The sequence below is a fragment of the Falco rusticolus genome, chromosome 5 (assembly GCF_015220075.1).
Source record: "Falco rusticolus isolate bFalRus1 chromosome 5, bFalRus1.pri, whole genome shotgun sequence".
NCBI lineage: Eukaryota > Metazoa > Chordata > Aves > Falconiformes > Falconidae > Falco > Falco rusticolus.
The window spans coordinates 9,465,457-9,492,563 of NC_051191.1; the positions used below are offsets into that span (position 1 = coordinate 9,465,457).

General features: G+C 37.7%; 1 protein-coding gene across 1 annotated transcript in view; it reads left to right on the forward strand.

Moving 5' to 3' along the window:
* Positions 1-27,107, forward strand: part of CADPS2 (calcium dependent secretion activator 2) — a 323,439-nt gene that overhangs the window by 168,395 nt on the left and 127,937 nt on the right. Inside the window, exon 8 of the mRNA XM_037389390.1 lies at positions 28-167. Within this exon, the coding sequence (XP_037245287.1) occupies positions 28-167 (140 nt within the window). The remainder of the gene's footprint in view (positions 1-27; positions 168-27,107) is intronic.

The window sequence follows — 27,107 nt, forward strand, 5'->3', positions numbered from 1 at the left end:
TTGAAGTTTTTATTTTATGACTTGCAGGTAGTGTTGTATCCAACATCCAATAGCCCAAAGTCACCTGATCTGCATAAAATGATAGTTCCCAAAAACAGCCAGGACAGTGATTTGAAAATTAAACTGGCGGTGAGAATGGATAAACCACCTCACATGAAGCACTGTGGGTAAGTGGCTATTTCCTGGGTGCCTGTATTTTATTATTTTGCCTCACCGTGTGTTTAATCATATGTATCTAAAAACCTAAAGTTTGTAAAATATTATAAATGTGTACAACAGTTCCTATAGTACAGCATTGTGTTATATCCTCATTTTATACATAAAGCTTGGAATAATCAGGAATAACATTCATTTCAGTTGTTCAGTGACGTGTAAAAACAGGTGATGATCTAACTGAAATGCAGAACTAAGAGTACAGTGTCATCTAGAAACTGGTTTTGAATGTTACAGTTAATAGCACTTTGGAAAAAAAAGTTTATATTTAGGAGAAACATATTTTTCCATTAAAATAGGGTTAATTATATACCTAAATGTGATGGTACTTGCAACATAGTCTCCCTTTTTCTTTCTGTCTGTTGTATGGTATTTCTCTTGAAAGGAATTTGTGTACGACTACCAGTTCAAGGATGTTTTTTCTGTCTAACACTGAAACTATATGGAATAGTCTATTCATAAAGACAGCTCCTCTAGCCCACTGCCACCACTATTCCTCAGCCCAACTGCAAAAACAGGTAGTGTTGCACACAGTAAGCAAGGCTGTATCTGTTGTTATAAAGCAATCACCAGGACTGTTTTCCATCCTTCTATCTTCTTCTGAATTAAGTAGAAGTAAAAAAGAGGAATATTCAACATGTTAATGTAGAATTAATGTAGTGGCCATACTATTTAGATTGCTTTATAATCTCCTGTTAATATTCTGCTCATTGTATACAGCCAGTAATTGCCAAAATTGCCTATATTTGATACTGTGGGGTTTAAAAAAAAAAAACAAAAACAAACTCATTTAAATTTTGGCAAAGCAGTAATTGATTCAGCTGAAAATTCCAACCTCAGCCCTTGTTTTGGTTTTGGTAAACTTGGACACAAATGATCAGGACTGTAGCAATGAGATTTGCTGGCTGGAAACCTGTGGCTGGTGACTAGGAGCTGCAAGGAAAGAGGGGGAGACCCGTCGTGGAGCCAACAGGGGAACTGGAGGTACTGTGCTGGGAGACTGGGACTGGGATGTGAAAACTGAGAAGTAGGGTTGCAAATACATTAATAAGAGAAATGGGATAATGTGGCAGGAGAGAGCAGGAAGACCAGGCTGACGTAAGTTGGAGTGGAGACAATGCAGGGAGGAGAGAAAAGTGCTTGTCTGTACTAAAGCATGATGTTCTCCTGTCAGTCCCCCCCCCCGCCCCATTCATTTCCACTCATCAAACACCTCTGAAATGGTTTGGTAATTGTGGCACACCCTTGTCTAGATTCACTCCCCTCCCATGGTTTCAGTCTCGTGCTGCTGGAAGGTACTCAGCCGGCTGAAGCACCGAATGCTGCAGGGGTGGCAGGATCTGCCTGCCTTCTTCAGAGGTTTGTCAAAAGGCAGCCATGGGGATGGGATGACTTGAATAACATCGGTAGTTAATAATACACAACAGATGCACCTAACTAGCACATGACCTGGCTCAGGTGTGTACTCCACACTAGAGCTGCATCAGGGATGTTGTGCTCCCATGCACCTATCCCAACAGGTGACTGGGAGAAGTCCTTATTTTTATATCAGGTCACTGGTAATGTTGCTGTCTGCAACCCCAGTTAGGGTATAGCATGCAACTTATTTTGACCGGAGTCCAGCAACAAGGACAAGGCTCCAATGCTGCCTCCCGTCAGGCTCCTGCTTTACCCAGAGGCTTTCTTAGCTGGCAAATGTTCTTCTGGGGTTTTTAGAGGGTCTTCCTAACCTCCAGTTTACTTTTCTGTACTGGTTTACATCACTAGTCTTCTTGTCTAAGCAATAAATGGATTGCACAATCAAATATTACTTTCAATAATTTAATACAGTCATTATCGCTTTCATCTGCTGCTGCTGGTTACTTTCTCACATTGATCTCGAATCCTCATGTTCTGGCACCGTTGTTTACTTCTTCATTTTACTTCAGGGTCACTGCTGTCACTATTCTTCAGGCAAATACTGTTGTTCTTCCCACCAAACATGCTCAAGGTCAGTCATCATTTCCCTGTCTTTATAGCCATTAGCCATAATGATCATTACCTACACATTTGTCATGAAAAGTTAGGGCACCGGGGAAGGGCTGTGTGCAGTCCTCCACCATAAATATATGTGAAATGAAATAAAAGATTAATAATTCTTCCAATAACCGTTGAAGAGGTTGATGAAATACTGTATGATGGCACTGGAGTTGCAGTGACAGGAAGGAAGAGGGTATTTGTTTGGGGAGAAAAAAACACCTGCTAGAAGAATCATTGAGGTGTACAGTCAGGAACCATCGATGTTGTGAAAAGCCATCCAGGCACTCTCTGCAGCCTTCTCTTGACTTCGTGGGTACGTTTGAGTATTAAGTGGCTATTTGCTATTTTTCTGAGAGGGATTCCCACCTGCTTCACCACAGAGATTAAAGGTATTCTGGTTCTAAACTAATACTGTGTTGTCAGATAAATCCTCATTTGTGAGGAGGCTGGAAACATGCAGTGGGTGATAGACAGTGTTACAAGAAGGCAGAGGAATATGTTGTGGGGGTTATTGATGCCTGGAAGATCCTGGCTTTTGTCTCCATTTGTTCTACACGGAAGGACCTGCCTGTAAGAGACTGAAATGTTTTCACCTGTAGTAGCCGGTGGTCTGTTATTTATTTCCTGTGCCCAGTTTGATAAACTGGAGTCTGATTGCATAGAGGCACCCAACATGAACAGCTATGAGCTGAAATTCGTGGAAACTGGGCTGTAAATATACATGGTGCTGTTAAGAGTCCAAATATCGTAAAAGTTAGATCTTAATACCTGAAGCCTAAATTTTTTAGTGCTTCAGTACCCATGTTATCAAGGGAGAATAATACCACCCCCCGCTGCTGTACGCCTTTGAAGGTAGATCTCAGGAAGCAACTGGTGGCAAAGGTTTCTACACACCTCCCGAGCTGGGGAAAGTGAGGCATGGTCAGTTCTCTCACTCAGGGCATGGCCAAAGGCTTGTGCTCTGCTGGGCAGCGTTATTACAGTGCCAGGCTCTGCAGCTCCCTGGTGAACCTGCACGAGGTGGAAAAGCAAACTCTGTTCTCTCTATAAAGCACTGTTCGTGTAACTTGCAATGAAACACACTGTAGGAGAAAATAGTGTTGAAGACCTGGATGGCAGCTGCTCCTATCCTGAGCAGTGAAAAAGGCTGGGAGGTTTTTGTTTATTATATTTATTTTACTATTTCATATTTTATTTTTAGTATGTGGCCAGATATTTAAGCACAGTGCCATATAGAGCACAAAAGGAGGGGAAATGAAAGGACAAAAGAATGTATTCATCCTTACTGCTGGAGTTTCATCATGTTAACAAGTTGAATTTTACAACCTTAATAACAGACTTCCAATGTAGTTAGTGTGATTATGCCAGTTAAGTTCTAATTCTTCTTTTCAGAAACATCGCATGCTTAATCTTTGCCCGATCTTTGAACTAGACAACTTACATTTTCTATGTCAGTCTGAGTTAACAAGCTAACATGCAAGATTCATATTTGTCTCATAGGAAAAGAAGGCAATATGTTGGCATTAGATAATGCCTTTCAGCTGAGAATCTCAAAATTTATTCAAAGTTGAATTAAAATTTTCCCCTACAGGCAATTGCAGAAGGAGAGGCTTTATTAGATTAACGATCTAGCATGATTTAAAATGATAATAACGAGAACAAGAGACTGTTTTTTCAGATACAGGAACTATGCTCAAATATTTCAGATTCTACAGGGTCAGCCAAACACACAGGCCCAAGTTAATGGTGGGTTTGCAATTTTACTCCTTCATAAAAGTTTCTTCTGTTTAAGACTGACGTTACTTATTGACACAGGGGATATGCTGAAAGAGTTCAAAACCTGCCTCGCATTTATGCTTCAGGAGTGTTCATTTTTACAAATTATACTGTCTTGTACTTAAACTGAGATTTTTAATTCACAAATAGTGTTCTGGACTGCAGTATCTTCAGATCATGTTCTCTCTTTTGGTTTCCACAGTCATAACAAATAATCGTATTTCAAATAAAATTACAAACTTGGGGAGGGGGTGTTTCATTATAAATTGTAACCTCTCTAAGAGCCAGAAATAAAAATCCTTATGACTCAACACTACTGTGAATCTCATTTGCAGTTCATTTGTACCTCTGGGGAAGGAGGTAGCTTTGCTAACCACATTACTTTTACATTAGTGCTTATGTGGACACATTCATTCAGCTAATCTGGTTTCACTCCACTAATGTGATTTTTTAAAAAAAACACTTGATCAAGGAGACACTCTGAGATTTTCCTATGCATTCTGTTATATGCTTAAAAAATAAGGAATCCTCATATACATCTTACAGTAGGTATAAACCTATTACTTATTTTAGACATTTTTAAAAAACCCTGGCATGAAAGGCTCTCAAAGTATGAAATAACCCAAAGAATATATAACCATCCCATTCTATTTAAAACTTGTCGATAGATTACAATGGGAAGCATGGACAACTGAAAGTTCTGAGTAACGACAAGGTAAACATCACTTGTTAATGGGAATTTGTAGAACAGTTTCGATTACTGGCAATTCATAATAATTCAGATGCTTTTCTCATAATTTGTAACGTATTTGTTGTCTTCTCTTGGAATATGTTAACCTTTTCCTTGTCTAAAATGCAAAGCACATACGAGATATTTTTTTAATCTTCTCTGTTAAGGCAGTAAAGCCAATATCCATAGGGTTTTTTATCCAGGAGGGTTTTTAACATTTTAATCAATTTCTTCTGTTGCAATCTTGAATCTGAAACAAATAATCCGAGGAAATAAGCAAAATTTGACCTAAAAACTTCCTTTATAAAATGCTAAAAGCGTGTTTATTTCTGTCGAGTTAGAACAGCAGCCTTAGGGAGGTGCAAACTGTTTGCTTCAGGAAAGCTTCCTTGGCTGTCCTTAACCCATAATTAAATTAGGGTTGAAAACCCAAGCAGGATAGGCTAATCCACTCAAGTTACGTGGGTTATGGTAAATACCTTTTCTAACGCGTGGGGTCTTTTTTAATGTGCCTTTGCACATCTATGTGCACTTAAAGCAGGCATTATTTTTAGAAGCACATTATTGTGTCAGTTAAGTTGTCTGTTAGCATAACCTAGTGGTTACTAAAGGGTATTATTCTGTTGCTTCCACTTCAGAAATAAGAAAGGAATACTGAGTTTTTCAAGTACCTTGCTTTAAAAGGATTAGCAATGCTTAATGGTCATACCAAAAAAAAAGAAAAAAAAAAAAAAGGGAAAATAAATAATAATATAAAATGAAATTCTTACAAATTGAACAGCCTGAACAGAACGATATTTCAATGTGGTATTATTTGGGTTTGACTTCCAAAGTAAAGCATTTCAGCCTAGCTCTTTTCCAGAACTTTTTCCAAGATTTGAAAGCCAAAATTCATTCTTTTAAGTTCTGTTCTGCTTTGTGCTATGGCTTGTTGCATATAGAAATGTTATACCTTTAATTTCTTAAACTTTAATGTTTGGAATATACATTCTACAAGCACATGAGTATGTACATGCCCAGATTTTCTCCCTGTGTCTCATCTTTAAAGCAATTATTTTTTTGAATTTTCAAACTTGTACTCTGAAATTGTGAGGAATCTGTGTGAAATCAGTTTTCTCTCACAACTTTTTTTTTTATTATTATTATTATTATTACATAGTCAGAATGTGAAGATCACCATGAATTTGCTAACTTTTAAAAGTTTTTTCTCTTGTGCACTTGGAATTGACTGAAATATTCTTAGAAGAATATTGATAAACAACGAATGTAGCTATGGGTTCCTGTATGTGGCTGAAATATCACATTTTTCCTCCTGCTGCTGTAGTTTTAGAGCTAAAGAAAGTCTGTGAGATGAATGCGTGGTTAGCAGTCTTCCAAGATGCAGAACTAGAGGATAAGTAATTTTCCCCTCTCATTTTTATGGCACTTGACACCCATTGATAAAAGTTCGTTGGAGAGGAAGGCAAGTGTAATTACCTGCTTTACAGGTGAGTGAAATGAAGCACAGGAACGAACAGAGATCACCCAAGGTCACAGGCAGTTTGGTGACAGAGCTGAGGGTCGCACGGGGGTTTGTTGGCTTCTCAGTGGGTAGGACTGCAGTGTGTGACTCACCTGGATAAACTGCGGTCGTAGCTACTAGAGAGTTGATAAGTCAGGTAAGAAGAGGCACAGAAGCACTGAAGTTAGCCAGAGCAATGGTGGTGTCGGCTCTTACATGCTGCTTGTCCATGATCACCTAGCAAAGAAGGGCAGGAGGAGAAACGGAATGAGCTTTATAACTTCAAGATGTGTAGTCTGAAGGCTAATCTGAAGACAAGATCGGCTCCCGGTATCATCATTTCAGAGAAATGTACAAGATGACCGCATTGAAATGGCTCTATTTCAGTTCTGGGTTACTTTTACAGATAAAGTAAGATGTGAGGAATACAACCACACTTCTCTTAGCAAGTACCGAATGCTCCCTGTCACAGGCAGGCCTTTGTGTTGCATATAATGAATTGGAAACCGGTTTCAGACGTTTCTCTGAGCCAAAATGCAGATACACGTCAGAATAATTCTAAATCATTTGTTTTACCAACACTAAACAGAAGGAAAAGAAACAAATTTTTGCTAAGCTAAAATGTCAGGTTTAGTTTGTTTTAGAACAAGTAGATATGCAGTTGCTTCAAAGTGAAGAAAAGTGTTAGAAGCATGTATGTATCCAACATCCTAGAAAATCCTTACTAATACTTGTTATGATATGATAATATGTAGCATAGACATCTTCAATTAGTATTATTTTCCATGAGATAAAAACTTTCTGCATTACTTTTCAACCATTACTGAAAATACTTTTCTCATTGGTGAAGACAGTAACGTTTTTCTCTTACAAGAGGGGGCTACTGGAGAGATTCCTGTTGCTCTTTTTCATTTCTTCTCAACACAACACCATTGCCTGAACCAAACGTTAAGTAGGTACTTACCTAACTATAGCATTTCTTCATCTACATACATAAACTCTTCTGTATCTCTTTGTAACATTTGATTTGTCTATGTGTGCACAGTACGTCTAGTTGTAACCATAAAGTCAGTGTATTAGCACCATCTAGCTTTCTGCTTCTTGCTATTGCACTTTGTCTTCTAGCTTAAAAAAAGGGGGTACCAGAGCACTGGCTTCAGCTGCTGCTTCAAAGAACAGGGTTCTCGCTGTCCTTTGGTGGAAGGCTTAGTTTTCAGTTTGTGAACATCAAGAGTGGGAAGCATAAGGAAAGGCAGATGGAAGAAACTTTTGAGTTTGTTTGAATTATACAAACTGTGCATCACATCAAATAGTTTGGAATCCTTTCTATATACTGCATTCAGAAGAAGTATAGATTGTCTACTAAATTAAAATAAATGCCTAATCACCAAACAACAAAGCTTTGGAAAGATGAATTACCAGAGCAAAATGTGGGCTTCAGTCATGTCATCTTTTTTCTTCTGCCTGATTCACAGTTTCTCAAATCTAAATTCAGGTCACAGATAAACTATGCATAGCTGCTTAAGTGATTTTTAAAAGCTACGTCTCCTTTTATTTTAAATGAAACTCAGGCCACTTTGATAGATAGTAAGACAATTTCACTGCTGGTAACCATGAGTTAGGAGAAATATCTTCACTTCTACTGATATTTCTTATTTTTCTTACTAGTTATAAATACTGATCTTTATAGATAAAATAGTGTCTGTGTGTATACTCTTACGAAGATGAATGAAATTAAATAGATATTTTATTTGAACTAAATGTTATTTCAGTTAATTCCTGTAACGATTTTATATTTGCAGTGGTGGTAGTTTAGGGTTTGTGATGTCCTCAGACACACGGAGCTGGCCCTACTGGACAGCAGACATGCTTGATTTGTATTTTTAACAGCTACGGTTTTGTTCAAAGCATTTTCTTATCCTGTTGGAGGAACAGTAGAGTTGTAAGAAATAATGAGTGGATTCTACCAGTGTTCTTTGTCATTTCTATTACAATTACTCCTAATTAGTCTCAGATACATTTAGGAGGTAAATCTTTCTACAAATGCCTGACAGTGCGTTCCCACTGTCATTTCTGTCATTTGCATCAGGCCTTCCAGTATTTTGAGATGACCTGTAATCCATATACAAATGGGAAGTTATTAAACGTTCTGCCATTGGTGACGAGACAATCTTCTGCCACTTACTCCTCATATGTAGGTAAAGGGTGCCTGCCATGAGGAACGCCTTGAGTCTTGATTCAGTAACGATATAGCCAAAAATGCGCCTCTTTCCTGAGGCTTTCTCAGTTGTTACCTTGTGAAATCTTGTTATAACATGTTGAAACACCGTGGGATGCAGCAGTCTGCTGCAAGAGGATCCTATCGCAGGAAGCAAGTGTGTATTCAAGTCAGCTGGGTCTGCTCCCTCTAGGTATGATTTTATAGTGTGCACAGCTTTTCTTGTCTCTCACATTTACTGGCAAGTGGGACAATGTTTGCTGAGTGTAGCTAGCCTCAAAATTAATGCCCAAGTTGTCCTAAGAATCTCATTCTCATCTGCCCCTGTAGATGAACTCTTTTCCAGAGTTCCTTATAAGCTAACGGCGTTGTCAGTAATACGGAAGATGAACAAAAGCAGACTTATCTAAAGGGAATTCTCTAGTAAAGAAACTACTTAATGAAGCAAAAGTGAGTTAGAAGTTTCTTTTTAGTCTGTTAACAAAGTATTTCAGATATGGCCATTTGAGGAGGTCATGGAACTTAGCAGTGAGAGAAAGAGAGAGGGAGGGAGATGATACTTAGCCAGCTCTCCACCCTGACCAAAACCTGATAATGCCATGTCAGCACCTACGCGGCAGAACTGTTGGGGTTGCCAACATGACCACAACACTTTTGAGTTAGAGTTGGCTCGTGCTCAGACTCAAAGCATGGACAATGTAACCTCCTATTTGCTTGCCATATACAGATGACCTTTGAGACACTGGGCAAAATATTTCATTGTCGTCTGTGAGAGGAAGGCATAAAGAAGCATCAGAGTTTCAGTTGTTTCATTGGCTTCAAAGACAGAAGAGGTGTGAACTGCAAAGGTTCATTTTCCAATCCGTATTCAACCTAGACCTAACGTGTCAATCCAGAATCTTGGGACTGATGAAGACAAGCGCGGTTGCTGTAGCTAGTTCTGCAGTGCTGAAGCAAACTGTGTCAATGGCAGTTCTTTAAACACCACTTATGGCAGATGTGCTGTGTAGCTGATGAAATGGGCTTTGGCTGAATTTCACACACAGGTGGCTGTTGAAGAAAAAAGTGGTTTCAGTAAAAAATGTGAGCCACAACAGTATACAGCGGCAGCTAATACCGCTCCATATTCAGGAATATCTGCTCTTCTCTTTACATCAAGGTGTGCCAAAATGTTATACAACATCCAGCACCATATACTGATATGTGTAGAGTGTATTTTCGGTACTCAGTGAATTACTCTGCAGATGGTTATGTCAGAAACTACTTTGAAAAATATCCTGGCTGCATCTTCAGAATATTTCATGAAATGTGATTGATGAATACCTTGAACGGGAAAGGACTGGCATTGCTGATGGGTAACTTAACTACTCTTCCTGCTGCCTGAAGTTAACATGCTTCTTTTGAAACTACAAGAACTTTTTAATGAAACTTAGAAGAGGATATTATCTTTCTTTTCAACAGTAACTCTCAGACAGTTGCTGACTCCAAAGATCCAAAACTCTGAAGACAAGCGTGTGGGTATCCCTTTCTGCAAGACAAGACTCATAAATCCCAGCACAGAGTAAAGCCAAGCGTTTCAAGAACTTCTGACACATGGGATGAGACTACTGAGAAATTAACACAAAATTTGAAAACTGCAGCAGTGACTTTACAGTTGAGCAGAAATATCGGTCAAATTTTGGCCCACAGTTAGTAAAAATTTTTTAAATTTGGATCCAATAGCTGCGGTGTAATTTTTCTGTTTAGAAAAGTATCATTCATGTAGCTATAATTATCTTGTATTTCTTGCTAAATTCTGACGAACCTGTCCTCATTTTTACCCTCATAAGGTAACATGTGCTTGTATACACCAACATAAAAATTTCTTGTGTACATTATAAGCAGCATGATAGAATGGCTTGATTCTTAATTCACTTTTAGTGATGTATGGATGCCTTGCTATTATTATTCCAAGGTGTCTCATAACAATATTTTCTGTTATGGTAATTTAAATTGTGCTAAATGCTAGTATTTCATTGTACTAAATGAATGCTAACATTCTGCCATGGAGAAAAGTGCTAATGTGTTAACTGTCTTCCTTTAAATCATTTTAATATTACACACTTTTGCAAAATCATTTGACTGTAATCAGTTACTTTTAAAAAATGAAAATTGAACTTCATGAAAAATGACACATTGAAGTTACATAAATGATTGATTGAATAATGATGATGGGTTAATGCAAAATTACTATGGAAGGAAGAAGCAAAAGTGTTTATCCTGCTGCTAGATCCTTAGAGAACAGATTATAGCTATGAGCCTGATTTTCAGTGGCTTCCCACAGTAATTGCTTCCGAGGAGGCATGGGGAATCTTGAAAACCTTAATGATATGCCACTGTCACTTTAATTGGTAAGAGAAGCCAAGAGAATCCTAATTGCCAAAAGAAGCATTACTAATTAAAGTGTCATTCTTCATTCATTCCATAGTAATTAACCTGAAATATTTGTAAAAGCTGAGGTATAAATTTAGATCCAAACTCAGCTTAACTACAACAGGCTTTATGTGAAAAAAAAAAAAAAAAATCTATGGGTTAAGCAAGGTTAATAGCCAGAAAACTTAAAATACAATTTTTTTCTTAAAAAAAAATTGCTCTGGTTTTACTCATTACTTTTTAAAACATGTAGTAAAAGAATTGAGAGTAGATTTAAGAACCTGTTTTCATAAATATGTAATTTATATTTAAATCATGATTATACTCTCACATTAAAAAAATCATTAAAACTGTTTATATAGGATATTCCTTTTTCTTATATTTCACTGGAAAGCTACATGCTTCTGAAAATGTTAAGATGGGTTTTCTTCAGCTCTGTGATGAGCAAAATGATGCAAGTTCACTTGTATATGTATCGTCTTTAGACCACAATTTTAACAACATCCGTTCAATATCTTCCTGCCTTCACTAGGACTGAGTATGAGTAATTGATTAGGTATGGAGTACCTAATCATCAGTACCCATAGTCAGTACTGCATGTGTGTCAAATCCTTCTTCGGTTCATCTTTGATAAAATCTTTATTCGGCCTCACAAAATAATCAGTTGGAGTGAGCTGGTCCTGTTGGCACCAGTCCATTTCCTGCACACTGGTTTTTGTACCTAAACTCTCATTCTTTCGGCATGCATTATGTCTTATGGTTTACCTTAACGGTGCCTTCCACCTAGATGTAAATGCCAAATTTTTGTTCTTATCATATAGGATCTCAGAACCTGTAACCGAGCATCTCAGTGACCCGTAGAACAGCTAGGTAGTCTTTTCTAGTCTATACTATCAAATTTCTGTCTGCAATTCTCATCTTCAGATCTCTCCCCATCTAAACTTCCTGGTCTCTATGTGCCTTTGTGAGGGAAAAAAAAAAGAAGTGAAAAAAACCTTGGCAGCAATTTTCAGCTCATCAGGTTAGAGAAGAGGTCACTTTCAGACCATAAAGATGGTGATGAGCTGTGCTGCAGCATCACTGAGGACTTGTCATCACAGTTTATGTGACTGACTCCTAATTCATAGTCCTACACTTGAGCAAATTTGAATGCAGCATCATTGCCTGAGAGAGACTGGTTGCCCGAGTAGCTTCTAGCAGTAGCCCCTTGGAGCAGCAGTGGGGTGAGATTAAGCCCTATACCCAGATAGCAGATTGCATGTGATGATCCTACCATGGAAAGAGAAGAATTAAAGGATGAATGGTGCAAAGAGCAGTAACCTGGACTTCTCTGAGGCACCTACGAAGGATTTTTAGCCACTGATGGCTACCCAAATTATGCTACCCAATACAAAGAGGTGGAAATCTGGAAGACTGAATTATGTGCTGCCTTCTTGACTACAAAGGGAGCCAAGTGTGAAGCGTGCCCAGACAGATCTGTAAAGTGACTCAGTGGTTGCCGAAGACTTGATAATCACTTTATATGCATTTCTGAGGATTTAGTTCAGTCTCTGCCTGGTCTTGTCCTAGACTGACTGCCCTTTAGTGGCTGGCATATGAAATGCACTAGCTGAGTGCTGCATCTGATTTCTTTTCACATACTCTTAATCGCATGCTCTGAATCAATTCTGCAATGTGAATCAAGGGCTGCAACTGGGGGCGATGGAGAGATTTGCTTCAAAAGCGCACTCCTTATTCGGACTGTTACCAACGTAGATGCATCCTTTTTTTGTTTAGGTACTTCATTTAAGTACCTAAAGGTAGTGGGGCAAAAGTGGGCAACAGCTTTTATTCATGCCCATGTCAAAGGCTCAAGCAAGGGTTCAATCCTGAAAATATACGAAATACATGCTCCTGTGAAACCTTACATTTGTGCTTGTAAATCTTTGCTTTATTGGATTTTTAAAAAAATATAAAGAACAAAATCTGAACAGAGTCTTGCCTGTTAATGGTAATGCTCAAATCACAACTGCAGAAAGCTATTAATGTGTAAAAAGGAATTTTTTCTGTATTTTAATTAAAAATAACAAAGCTGGTGGTAACTTAGAAGGCCAAATGATGAACTAATGTTTAACTGAAAATAGACCTTAAGGTCATGAAATTGTAGATGAGGAGCTGAGAAAAATCTAAAGTTTAGTGTGACTTGTAACTGGTTTTTGTTCTGAACCACTAAGTAATAACTTTAATTTACTTATAAGTGGTTTTCATATACAAAATAAGAATAATAGATGGGTTGACCATTCAGTGCTGTGTGGGTTGAAGGTAGTATTAAAAACATTAAATGTCGTTATGTTGTAGAAAAGTACATGTCTTATTAAGTCCTCACACGGAAGATCATGACCTGAGCAGTTTAGTCACTACACATACGTGAAGAGAAATATAGGCAGGTCATTCTTTTTCCTGTGCGTCATTTTTCTTACTCAAATGAGAGCATAAAGTAGGCTTCTTATTTTTACAATAAAGGTTGAACAGCTAAAAAAATGTTATCACACCAGAGGTGTACTAAAATTTGCAGTAATAAGTTCAGAGTAGTGGGAGCTTCCCAGTAACTGTACATTCTGATTGAGCGGAATCTGGTCTTACTGAAATGTTCAGGTTGGCTTCTGTATTTTAAATTTCCTTATGCTATTGTTATACAGTTCCCATAGCTTTGGAAAAGTATCAATTCAGAACAGCATCTGACTTTTAGTTTTGCTTAAAACTTGAGAAAAAAATTACTAAGCTGTAAATACACCCAAAATATGGCTGACAGTATCTTTAGAATGAAGTCACACGCAAGTATCCCTGTTTCATGACCTATTCCAGAATTATATACAGCAAAATATATGCATTTATTTTGTATTGTATTCTTATTTATTTTATATTATCATTTTTAACTTTTTTGCTATCTAAGTTTCTTTTGAAAGTTGTCAGCAAACTTCTCTTACGTGCATGAGTCTGTAGTAATGAAGATGTAACTGACTGTTCTATTTATAACGTTATTACTGTACCTAGTCACCTAAGCAATATTCTTATTTTTCCCAAACCACAGGACCAAACATCTTTGAAATAGTTGTTTTATCTTTTGTTTATATTGCTTATTCTACTACAGATCAGCATAGGACACATCATGCAGGTGAAAGATTCGGTTTGTTTATTAGCCTTTTTTGTCAGGTGATCTGACTTGTTTCTTGGTAACGTACGCTGATGTGTGACAGAATTTAAGAAAGTTAATTCCACCTGACACGCATTGACATTACATATGGCCTTGCATGACCTGGCATTATTTCTATACAGAGAGTGCCAGTACTATTAGCTGCGAGGATGGGGGCATGCCACCTGCCCGTTGTGTCCTTCTGTCACTGGCGCTGTCCATCTGTTACTTGTAGGAAAGTAAAATTCACATAATTTTTGTCTTTTGGAATATAAACCCTTACAAAATCAAAGGCACTTATGACAGCAAAATTAATTTTAAATGCTAATAGTATGTAACCAGTCTAATCCTCTCCATTTGTCAGAATGCTGGCTTAGATGCTGTAGGGTCAGTTGTGCTATACTGTGTCTGAGGGTGGATTTCAATCCATGATACGCTATTCTGTATGAGGAAAAATAATTTTAACACAATACTGCTTCTAATGGCAGAAATAACATTTTATAAATTCAGTTTAGTGGGGTTTTTTCTCCACAGCATTATAATTTCAATGATTACAATATTGCATTTAATTTTGACACAGTAACAGAGTCCCCAAGGCCCTACACTACTGCTGTTTTGCCCAAATACTATATTCATCACAGCCAGCTCCCTTTAAATAGTCCACATCCTGTTAAATGTCAACACAAATGTGTTGGCAGTTCAATACTGTACCATTTTGTCAGGGTCCCTGAGTACATCTCACATCCCTGAATAAGCAACGTGATGGCATCACCCTGGTAGGCTGGTGGTTTCTGCAATCTCATCAGTGTAGCAGTGCTTTCATACAGAGTTTTGCATTATTAGCTTACACTGTCTTCTTATTTAAATAAAAACTGTAATGAAGCATTCACCCTACGCTACAAATAATCTTTTTAGCATGCTTACTGTCACAAACCTGTTTTAATGTAATCCCATCCTAAGTTAACTTTGTGTCTGTTCAGCAGTGTAGCATCACTGTCTTTTTGTAATGTGAGAGGCTGGGGTTTTTTTCACCTTATGCTTAAATGATAAAAGAGAGCAGGTAAGTGAAAAATGCATGTATGTTAAATCGTATGTATGGTTTCTCTTTGGAGCAAAAGACAGAAAGGACTTCTTAAGATTACCTTTCATGCTACTTGTGTGGAGTAAACTGGGGAAAAATTGGCAGGGGGAGTGTTTTGGTAGGTGTAGGTTTGAGTTCCACAGCTAAGTCCCCACTGGGGTCAGACCAGGTTCCCTTGCTTTACCACGTGGAGAGCTCCTCTGATAACATTGGAAGATTGCCAACCCAAAACTGCCATCTGCTTTTCTTACAAGTTTATTACAAAGATGGAAAGCTGTATGGTTCTCGTGAGAGAAGTGAACGCAATCCTAAACACAAAACTAGTAACGCTTGCTCAGTGGCTTAGAAAGTTACTATTTTTATCGTGTTCCTGCATTTGTGATTTTGACCACTGATTTACATTTTGAAATAATTTCAAGTCCAAAGTAAGTGGAATGCACCATGCCAGAAGAGAATAAGAAGCTTGGCTCCATTTTCAGTAGTGCTGGTGTGGAGAAGTCTACCTGAGGATGCGTAGAAGAAGTCTACCTCTTGTCTCAGAAGTGAGTTACCCCATGTGCAAAATCAAAGTATGTTGCTTGCTTACCACCGAGCCGGGGAGGAGAACTGATGGAATCCCCAAAGAATCAGGTCAGTGCGCTCTGGAGACCAGTCGGTTCATCCCCTCTGCTGGCTGAAGCAAGCTGATCTGGGCAGTGCCCCGTCAGGGTCACCAAAACTGCCATCTCAAAAATGAGTTCGTTACCCAGTGTGCAAAGTCAAAGTCTAAGAATACATGATGCTGCCTTTAATACAAAGTTGTGCAACTTTGGGTGCTAGGCGGACCAGCACACCTTAGTAGTTTCTACAATTAGATTTATACACAATTACATGAATATTGATTTTTTTAACTCCCAACCCTTTAACACCAATTGGATGGAAATCTACGTAATGGTTACACAATCTTATTGGTATAACTGCGCGTGCTAATTGAGGAAGGCTGTGTCTGTGAGCCGGGGTACCTGGTGTAGGGGGTGTGATTTTCAGTATTATAGTGAAGGTGGTTCACTTAGGGACACATCTGTGGCTATCTGTCCAATAAGTATCAGATCAAGAGTCTTGTGTTGCCAAGTTTCCAGGATGTAATTGTTCTTCAAAGACGCCTTGCCCTAAGCAGCAATTACTTGGTAGTTCTTCACATGGACCATTCTGAGTCGAAATAATGTGTGCATTCTGTTTCTTCAAGAATATATGCAGGTTGTTAAACAAAACCATATGTCCATATAGTCTGGCTACAAAATTTGGTAAGATCCTCACAGCCGGACACCTGATGGCCAGTCTCTTTTCTAAAACTGCATGATTGTGGCTCTAGCCTTTTTCATCTAGTTGTAAGTCCCAGCCTTGAAGGGCAAGCTGAAGTCTGAAGCAAGGATCTGAAGTTTTAGACTATGGAATGATTCCCTACAGGTTGAGGGCAGTGTGCTGGGAACAAATACAAAATTATATGGGCATGGGATGTCATTTTTGTGGCCAAGAAGGCCAACGGGGGGATCCTGGGGGGCATTAGGAGGATTGTGGCCAGCAGGTCGAGGGAGGTGATCCTGCCCCTCTGCTCTGCCCTGGTGAGGGCACATCTGGAGCGCTGTGTCCAGTGCTGGGCTCCCCAGTTCAAGGGAGACAGGGAACTACTGGAGAGGGCCCAGCGGAGGGCTACAGGGATGGTGGGGGGACTGGAGCATCTCCCCTGTGAGGGAAGGCTGAGGGAGCTGGGCCTGTGTAGCCTGGGGAAGAGACGGCTGAGGGGGGATCTTGTCAATGCCTACAAATATCTTAGGGGAGAGTGTCAGGAGGATGGAGCCAGGCTCTTTTCAGTGCTGCCCAGTGACAGGGCAAGGGGCAACGGGCACAAACTGCAACACAGGAAGGTCCACCTGTATATGAGGAAGAACTTCTTTACCTTGAGGGTGACAGAGCACTGAGACAGGCTGCCCAGAGAGGCTGTGGAGTCTCCTTCTCTGGAGACATTCAAAGCCCACCTGGACGTGTCTCTGTGCCACCTGCTGTAGGTGAAGCTGCTTTAGCGGGGGGTTGGACTAGATGATCTCCAGAGGTCCCTTCCAACCCCGACCATTCTGTGATTTTTGAGGATCTTTCAGTCAAGCCATTAAGAAACACATTCTGAGTAATGAATGCAGTCAAATGAAACTGGAATTGTTATGCAAGTAACGTAACTGGGGCTGTTATTAAATATAACAAATATTGCCAGTAGCTCAGAACATGTGCTAGGCTAAGGTTTCTAAAAATGTAACACTTGCCTTTCTTTCATTCACTACTTAGGAAAAAGAAAAAAGAAAAAAAAAGGCATCACAGGAGACAAACAAGCAATTTGTGTAAATGCAGCTTTACCATCTATCTTGAGAAGCAGCGGATCCATTTTCAAACAGAAAATAGCTCTGATCCTTAAACTAATATTGTATGGTTAACCATTATGAATGTGAATGTTCGATTTAATCCCAAATGCTACATTCATTTTTAATTGAGCTGTATGTATTCTACTTAATGGAAGGCTTGGGGTTTTTCCTTGCACACTCAATAAATTCTAATTGAACACCTGATTCCTGCCACCAATATGTTAACATCTGGACACTATCTATCTTTTATGCATATAGATTCACTGATTAAAACTCAGCAGAATAGCAGATAATAGGAAAACAAAAATACAACATTATGGAACACTTTCAGCCATAATTTTTTATTATATATTGAGAAGCATTTAATTATCTTATTTCATTTAATTAACCCCTCTACTTAGGTCTTTTTTTTTTATTATTGATATGGCATGTTAGCAACTTCGCTAATTGGCACCAAAATACCATGTGACTATATTAAATGTCTTGTCCAAAATAATCCCTTTTGGTTTTTTTGCTTTCCTGAGACTTTTTATTTATTTCACAGTATTTTCAATAATATATAAAATACTTTGGCAGCAAATCATTTGATTTAAAATTAAGCATTTCACTTTCATGTTTCTTTCTGTGTTAAAGGCAAAAAAGATTGCAAAGAAAAAAGTGTTTACTTTCTAACATATTTTAGAACCGGAAGGCATCACTCTACCTTTTGTAGTGTTTAGAAATGTTAGTCTTTCTTTGGAAAGAAAATGTATTTTAAGCATTCCTTATCATTAAGACTTTAAGCATAATCTCTTGGCATTTACAGATTTAGTCTAGAAGAAAAACAGCAGCATTGTGTCACTCCAGCTACTGTACTTTAGTGGGTTTGGTACCTGTTCAGTACTGATCTGTTTTATACCAATGATTAAGAAATCTGACAACTCTAACAGAGTATAAATGAGCTCAAATTATATAAATGTTTTAGTGTGTAATATTAATTTCCAGTTAAATAGTAACAGCTTTTTAGAACCGAGACTTTATGGAAATGTAATTGATCAAGATTTTTTTTTCTGCATGAGACCATTTTTTTTAATAATTTATTATACCTCTCCTTTAATTTTAGGGTTTTTTATTCCAAACGATTTTTTGTATTCTTCTTTAAAGATGTAACATATTTTTTACTCAATAATTCTTCAATATGTATTTGGTATCTCAGTACAAGGAAAAAAAGATTACAATTTCGCCAGTTGGCACTTTTTCAGTTTACCGAATACTGATATTTTTGCAAATTATTTCCATGCCTTTTGAGTTGTTGGATAATCTGTATAAGTGTATTGGCACTTCAGCGGATAAAGTGACTCGTCATTATGCAATGCATGTTGTCCCCCTAACTTGAGAATACATGTATTATTAATATATATGACTCTGTGTTCCCATATATACATGATTTGTGGGAAAATAAGACATTCTGCTTATTTAAAATATTCATTTTAAAACTATTTCAAATATAAGTTTGATAGTCCTTACCCTGGAGTTTAAGTTATTAACTTTTTGTGGTTACTCAGGGGCATTTTCTTTCCTCTTGACGTCAGACTCAAACAGGTAGCAGGGATCAATTTTAAACTTTCAATTTAAATTTTCTTATTCTGGGCCTTTGCGTTATACGTATCCTGGCATCCACGGGAGGGCAGCATGGTTAAATTAAGGGAGAACATGGGACTAGGATTATAATGCAGCTAAATGAATCTCACTTTTGATTGTTTATATTGTTTCGTGAAAGCTTTTATAATTGAGAAGAGTGCATATTTTCCTAGCCAATATAGATAAAGCAATTGCTTGTTAATTTTAGAAGTTTCCAAGAGTAGCTTCTTTAGTACCTACAAATGTGGAGTTTTTCTCTGTATATATACAGTCTATTTTAGAAGAAGGTTTGAAAATATTTAACGTGGAAGTTTTTAAAGCCTAGTTGGAAATTTAGCTCTGCAAATTCCAATAAACCTGTTACAATATTTTGGTAAATCAAATATTAGGAGAGTAGAGGTACCTGTTCCAGTAGGTTTTTGGGACACTGGAACTACTCTGCTCTCAACTCTTGACTGAATTATAGCAGGAAATGATTCCTTTTATATATGTGTAAGTAAATACACAGACAAGTGCGTGAAGTTGTGTTTGGGGAAAGAGATTGAAAAATCTCAATCTCAGATTTGAACAGTAATGAATGAGTGACACTAAAACGATTAATTATATTTTTTCTTCATTTAAAAAGACACCGAAACACTTACAGAAGGCATTTTACCCTTTGTGTTATATACAAATGCTATTTTTTTAAAGTATTTCTAAAACTTCAAATGAGGAGAAACCACTCAAACCTCCCCTCACATCCAATTCATCAGTGTTACAACTTGTTTTCTCTTAGATTTTATGTTTTGCCTTTTGAAATCATTTTTATGTAACAGCAGTTTTACAGCTGAATATCACTTTAGTATTGCTAATCTGGGGAGGCGGTTGCTTGTCAGAGCAATCCTGTATCCTGTGCAGCAGGAATGGGCTGAGCCCAGCAGATGGCTCTGATGCTCCCTCGCAGGTGGTAAATTCTGTATCCCTGAAGTCCTTCTACAGCTCCAAAGGTGAATCAGCTCCAGTTTAGTAACTCTAGTGCAGGGACAGTGCATTTGAATGCTTTGATTTTCTACGTATTTGTTGCGGTAAAGAACTTCGAACAAAGAGCCAAACCATGCTGTTTTCATAAGCTTGTGTCTTTCTTGTATATCACTGTTTTGTTTTTCTCTAGCCAAACACCCCAAACAAAAATATTTTCAAGATACTGACATTTCTTTAGGACTTTTGTTTTCCTAGTTATGTTAATCTATTGTAAAAATCTGGAATTCCACGAAGAGATACTCAAGTTTCTCATAGGGGATATATTTCTCAGTGATGGAGCTCTATCGCTTCCTAAAATGACTCCTGGGGAATTCAGTTTTAGATACTTTGCGTCTGTGTGGCATTTCCAAGTATAAAACATCCAATCATGGTAACGGTTCTAATGCAAATTATTGTACACTGAAAGCTGTCTCTTCCAGTGCCACAAGACAATTGCTAAATAAATAATACTGGTAGGTGGCAGTTTCAGAGCAAACCAAAAGAGCTGCTTCCAGGCACAAGTAGTTGAGATGTAGAACTGTGCTACTAGGTGTAGATTTTGAAAGCTTTAAAGGTTGAGAAAGTCGTTATGGAAATTCATTAAAACAAAAACCCATTCACAAATAGTAAATACAGAGACACCATTTCCAGATTAAAAAAAAATAATAATAATCCTAGAGTCAGTAGTAGCATGAATATAGGAGGAAATTCTGGGGATGTCTAACTGCATGCTTCCATCCAGTTGCTGCTTTCCTCCCCATCCTGTTGGGGACAGGGTACAGGCCTGAATGTGCTTTTAGGTGGCCACTTCTACGTTCTTTCATAGAGCATGTTTCTTCAAAAGAGCCAAAGTGACATTGAGTCAGAAGTCTTTTTGTTTCATTGGCATCTTTAAAATCCTCTATGTGTTCTGTATAGGAAAGTTTCTTTAAAATGGGTATTTTAACAGAACAGATTGGCTGGGTCATACTATGAAAGCTTTCTTGTTCTTACTCCTGTATTGTCATCAAAAGGTGGCCAGGAGTATAAAAGTAATTTTTTTGACTCTTAACTTTTAGTGAAGGGGTAACCTACAGTTGTTGTTCTGCACTGGTAGGTTTTCCAAGGCAGAATGTCTCTATCAGAATGTTAGATTAGCTTTTTGTCTGGCTCCATCTAACCTGGTATCATGTCTTCCATTGTGGCCAGCAGCAGGTGACTGGGAAGGTTTATAAGTAGTCTCAGTAGTCTTTGACACTCCACCTGCCTGCAGAGCAAGGACTTTCTGAGCCTGGTATGGTTCTTTGAGTATACTGACATACAATGCAATTGAATATCTCTTCCATAAACCTGTCCAAGAATGCCTAAAATGCACAATGAAATGTAACTCATTTGAGTTCATGGAAACAAGACGTAGCAGTTGCATAGCTGTGTGAAATTAATGTCTGGCACTGTTCCTGCCTTCCTTAGAGGTGCTAGAGATGCAACGGAGACAGTCTGCACTGCTGATCCAGGCAGCACCACGTGTTTTTCTGCTGCTGTGTGTTGGATGGAAAGAGAAATGGTATTCATTGCTTCCAATGTTTACCTGAAGTCTGGTAGATTAAAGGGGAGTTTTCTAATGTATAAGAGTCAAAATTTTAATCCAGAAGAAAATCACAGAGTTCCCAATAAAAGGCTTTTTATTTCTGCGATGTGGGGACAGACTGCTGTTTCAAAGATTGTATGTGAATTCCAAGAAGGTAACTGCATTTTCTGAACTGTTGCTTAAATTGTATTCTAGCACATTTCATTCTAGACTACTCTGTAGTAGCACAACTAAAAATATTTTTTTTCTACCAAGTGTGCCAACCATTTTGAAATCTTTACAGTCAACGTAGTCTCTGTTCATTATCAGCTAAGTTCAGTCATTGCATCCACAGAAGCTTTACCTCATAGCAGTGACTGAAAAGAGCAAACTAGTATATATTATTCCAAGTTCAGCTTTAGGAATGAGTACTTTCGTCAGACTGCAGACAACAAACATTTTCCATGAACGTCACATTATCTAGTTTTCATGATGCCTGGGTACAAAAAGCTTCCTTCATTTCATCTGTTTTCAGGCAACTAACTGCAACGTGTAAGTTTGGAGTCTTGGCAATGTAGGGATCTCTTATAGCCAATGGATACTATAGAAGGGTAGTTCCAAAGGGTAATTTGCAAAACTCTGAAGATGAAATACACCCTGAGTAGTTTACACTGGATCCATACAAAGTACAAGGGAAAAACATGGTTGCTGAAAGGGACACAGTGGAGCTGCAAAGACAAAGGTATTTGATTTGCTGTTTTCCTTTGGAACATTTTCTTACACGTTTTTTTCAATTCACGAATGATTTGCATGATTTGACCATGGAGTGAAAAGGACGTTGCTTTGCAGGCTTCTGAAATGCATTTTCCAATGTCTGGAAGATAAGGGCTGGTGTGAGGCTTTCCTGAATGTTTCTTCTGCTGTGCTAGGACCTCAGGTTCTGAACAGCTCTTGCTTTTCTCTGCTTTCGTTTCTCTCCCACAGAAGCTAATGTAATAACGCTAACCTCCCCTACTGGACATGTTGTAAGGAGTAATTATCTGGCATTTGTAAAGCATGACATAAGTGTCAAGCAATGTTCCTATTAAGAAAATAATGATAAGTAGGTAAGTTAGGACATGTTAAACTGATTTGTTTCAAAACTTTGGTGATGTTTTAAAATAGTGGGTTTAATTGAATTATTTGGGGGATTTTTTAAAAAATCCAGCTGTCAGGAATTCTAAGAAATATTTTTAGAACATCATAATGTTCTGAATAAACATCTTATGTATGCAGAAATTGAAGGAAAGTAATTTCTTTGTGTTATTTTAAATCACAAATAGGGATACCAGGTGTAGCATACTTCCTCATACCTTTGCTAGCAGATGTACCTCTTTACACTACTTCATAAGAACTTTAAAGTACCTACTAGTGATGATGAAAAAAAAAGTTATGAAAATACTTAGAACTGATAATCTTTAGGATAGAAATGTATTAATCTTGTTCTGTTTATATGTTTTATTACCAAAAAAAAGTACAAAATTAGCTCTGCTGAGATCTGTATTCTTTAAAGTTCTAACAATTCAAAAGTAGCTTTCTGGACAGTGAAAAAACATACAGAACCAGCCAAAGATAACCAAAGGCATGTATCATTCTTGTAAGAGTTCACTGCTCTTGCTAGCCTCCACCACTCCTCCCAAAAGTAGGCATTTTCAGCACTAGGACTCCAGAATTGGAGTTGCGTCAGTTGGCAGCTTAGTACATAGATTTGTTTTATACCAGTATAACAGTGAGCAGGGTGTTTTGACTGATTCTATCAGTGGCAGCACATGACCTAGAAACTAAAGCAGATTTTTCATATTAACAGGTCCTCATCCATTTAGGCTTTCTGGATCACAAATAATATCACTGCCTGGCTGGAAAAAGTGTCATCAGTTTTTCTATCTAGCTGCAGTGTCATGCGCTTCCAGTGACATGGAGAGATGTCTAGGCTGGGTGCCTGGATGCTTCTGGGTGCTCAGGATGCTTCTGAGTTGATTTCAGTTCTGACAACAGAAAGAACTGTTTCCACAGCCAAACCGGATGCTCAGGGGAGAGCAGTGTGATTTAAACTTGTTCTACTCCATCAGCATTAGCATTTAAATTCAGATTTTCACATTTAAAACCAATCTCTTAGTTGTTCCTGCTTACTGTGATTTCTTTCACATCATGGAACACTTTATGTTCACAGACTTATCTTTTTAGATGAAATTAAACTGGGAGATGAGCTCCAGGGGTATACCCATATATGCTGCACTGGTAGCTCCTTGGTCCATGGGGTCAGACTAGACTAGTCCAAAGAAAGCTGCATCAAAAAGCACAGAGAGACAGTGTCTGCTTCCCAGCACCAGCCGTTTCACAGTTGTGCTGCATTACCTGTTTACATGACAATTACATTACATTAGAATCGGAGTACTTTCTACATTTATGTTGCATCTGAAGGATTTCATTCTTTTGTTGCGTGGAATTCTCTCAAGGCTAAAGGACGTTTTTCTGTCTTGACAAACACTCCCACTTTACATACCAAATAGGTTTCATGATATGACATAAATTGGATTGATAATTCTCAAGTTGCCATTCCAGTTACTTCACAGGTTCTGTAAGTACTGGCATGCATATTCACAAATGTTGAAGCACTCTGGAGTGCAGTAAGGTATCACTGTTAAAGAATCTAGGGATATCTGATCTTCCAGCATACCAATAACCATTTATACTGTAAGTGAAAAGTTGTTGGGGGGGGAGTGGATGGTGGGGGGGACAGGACGTTGGGGTGCACAATGACACCCATATTTTTCCTGTTCATATTAGGAGTGTCTTGCTCGTTGGAATAAATGGAACTGTTTTCTATGGCTGTGGTGTTTGTATTACTTGACATTCTTCAACGTTTCGTTATCCTTAGCAGGTATAATTACAGTAGAAGTTTAGGCTGCTTTTTTTCATTCCATCTGTTGAAGGCTTATTTAGTTCTCTTTCTCAAGAGCACAGAAAGTACTAAAATGAATCCGAGAATGTTTACAGCTAGGTTTCTTATGACCCAGGTCATATTGTTGTCTTGAATCAGTTTTCTCTCTCATCCTCAACTGAAGACAAAAAAATGGCTTAATCTTGCGGGGTTAAATAAAAGGAGGAATTCGGTACAAGGAAGATTCCTTTTATGCAAGCGAGCAGGGATGACTGAAAGTGCCTGTGGGCATTTGGTCTCCATTGGCTCTCACAGCGAATGCAATGATGCCCACAGATAGCCTGTATTGTTGTCAGTTAAATGGGATCATGAGTGTCTGAAAGGTGTTTGAGAATGAACTGAAAATCATTTTCACAAGTGGATGATTACTTCTGCCACATGTTAACCGAACTCTATCAGAGTGGCCCAGATTTTTGAGACTGCATTAATTGCTCTTTCAACCTTGACTGAGGTTTCTCTTTAAGAAAGGCCTTTGCTGGACTAAACTGCTACACGTATTGATTTTTCTTTCTATATTTTTTTCATTGTTTGTGATAAATGAAGCCTTTTACAAGTAGAGAACTTACCATTCAAGATGTAGATAGATTGCTTCATTCCTTAGAATAAAAAGGCTGGTCTAAAAATGATCTCTGTAGAAGTAGTAAGTCCTTTCTCATTTCTCCAGCAGTGAATAGCTCCAGTATTCCACACTCAATTATGTTTTTCAGCTATTCATTAGTGCTGATTTTTTCATCAAAAAATATAACCCTGCACTCTCGCAGCATGGACTTAGAGCAAATAAGCCGCTCTCTCCTTTCCTGTGTGTGCCATCACATAATTGAAAATGAACTATAATATTTAGCAATAAGGTTTTGCATTTTTATAACACGAGGAAATTTACTTTGAAAAATATTCAACCTTTATGTATTTAAAATATAGTGATGCTTGGACTTTTTAAAGAAAATGGTTGTTCATTTTGTTTGTTCTGTTTCCGGAGGAGAAAATTATACTGGCTGAAACAAGATGATATATGACATTTTTATCCAGGTGTTTCTGTGTTTTGTAGTGGAAATGTAAATTCTAGTATTTGTATTTGTTTTCCAGGAAAATGAATTTGAAATATTAAATGTTTATTTTTCTATCATATTATAAGCATTGTGAGGCATAATCAGGTAAATCTGTGACTTCATACAAATCAAATTTTTACTTTTTAATTTGGGAGTGAGTAAAGAGAAAGTAATTAAATTATGTTAAAGAAAATAAAATTGTAGAACTGTTTTTAAGAGCAAAAGTCTCGGGAAAGTGATCATGGTTTGTACGTTTGGTTGTGTTTTCATGTTACAAAACTGTGTTAGAAAATCTTTACATTGGGGTAGCACTTAATGACTCAATATGTTTGATCAAGCTCCTGTTTTCTACGGGCTGTGTAAAAGCAGGTGTATTAGTCTTATGTTACTGAAAATTATTTAAGTAATACAGAAAGACTGAAGAAGGCAACCAGCATATACATACTAACTATAAATATGCTTTCTAATGTGCACATGTACAGATACAGATGTTATGTATACATACTATATTCATATATTTTTACAGAATTAAAGTCTGCTGTCTATATGTTTCTATGTACATTAGAAACCAATCTTTCCTGACTTATTGTCAGTCTACTCATTCAACACACTCAAAACATGGTCTTAAAGAGAAGTCAAAATAAATCTATTTAGTAATAAGTAATTACTATCCAAGTGCTCAGATACAGTGGAACCATTTCAGTATTTTCCTTCTCAGTGCATGGTTGAACTGTAATAATTCAAGAATTATTGTAGATTTTCCCAACTCTGGAATCCAAATTAACATGAGAAGAATTGTAGTAAAGGGTGAGGTTAGTTTTTAGAAACATGGAATTGACTACTGCTGAATATCAGCTTCTTCTTTGTTATCGCACAGGATACTTCACCTAAAGAAAAGTACAGTGTTTGCAGGAATGACTGTTTATTGTTGCTGCTGAGCGTATTTGTTTAAAATAGCCTGAACACTTAATGCTATGCATCTCTGCACATTTTTTTGGATGGAAAGAGTGAGTGGGGCTTGTAGGTGAATACAGATATACATATGGGCAGAGAAATAGCAGGCTGCAGCTCTGCGAGTTTGTGACTGAGGATCTTTGTGGTACTGAGGATAGTTTGTGGTACTGACATTTACCTGAAACCTGTGAAAAATGGTGCAATTCCCCATCTTAGAAATAAAATATTCTTCAGCTTAGCTCTGGGACTTAGTTCACTTCTGAATCTGTTAACCGCTTAATTTTCTGCACCAGCTGTGAAACTCAAGTTCATTTAAATCTGGAAACTCGCTTTTGTAAACTTTTTCTGTTGTAAACGTCAATGACAGTTTCTACAAATCCTAGATATTATTGTCCAAATTTAACAGTGTTCTTAGGTCCTTTGCTTCCTATTTTTTTCAATGGAAAATAA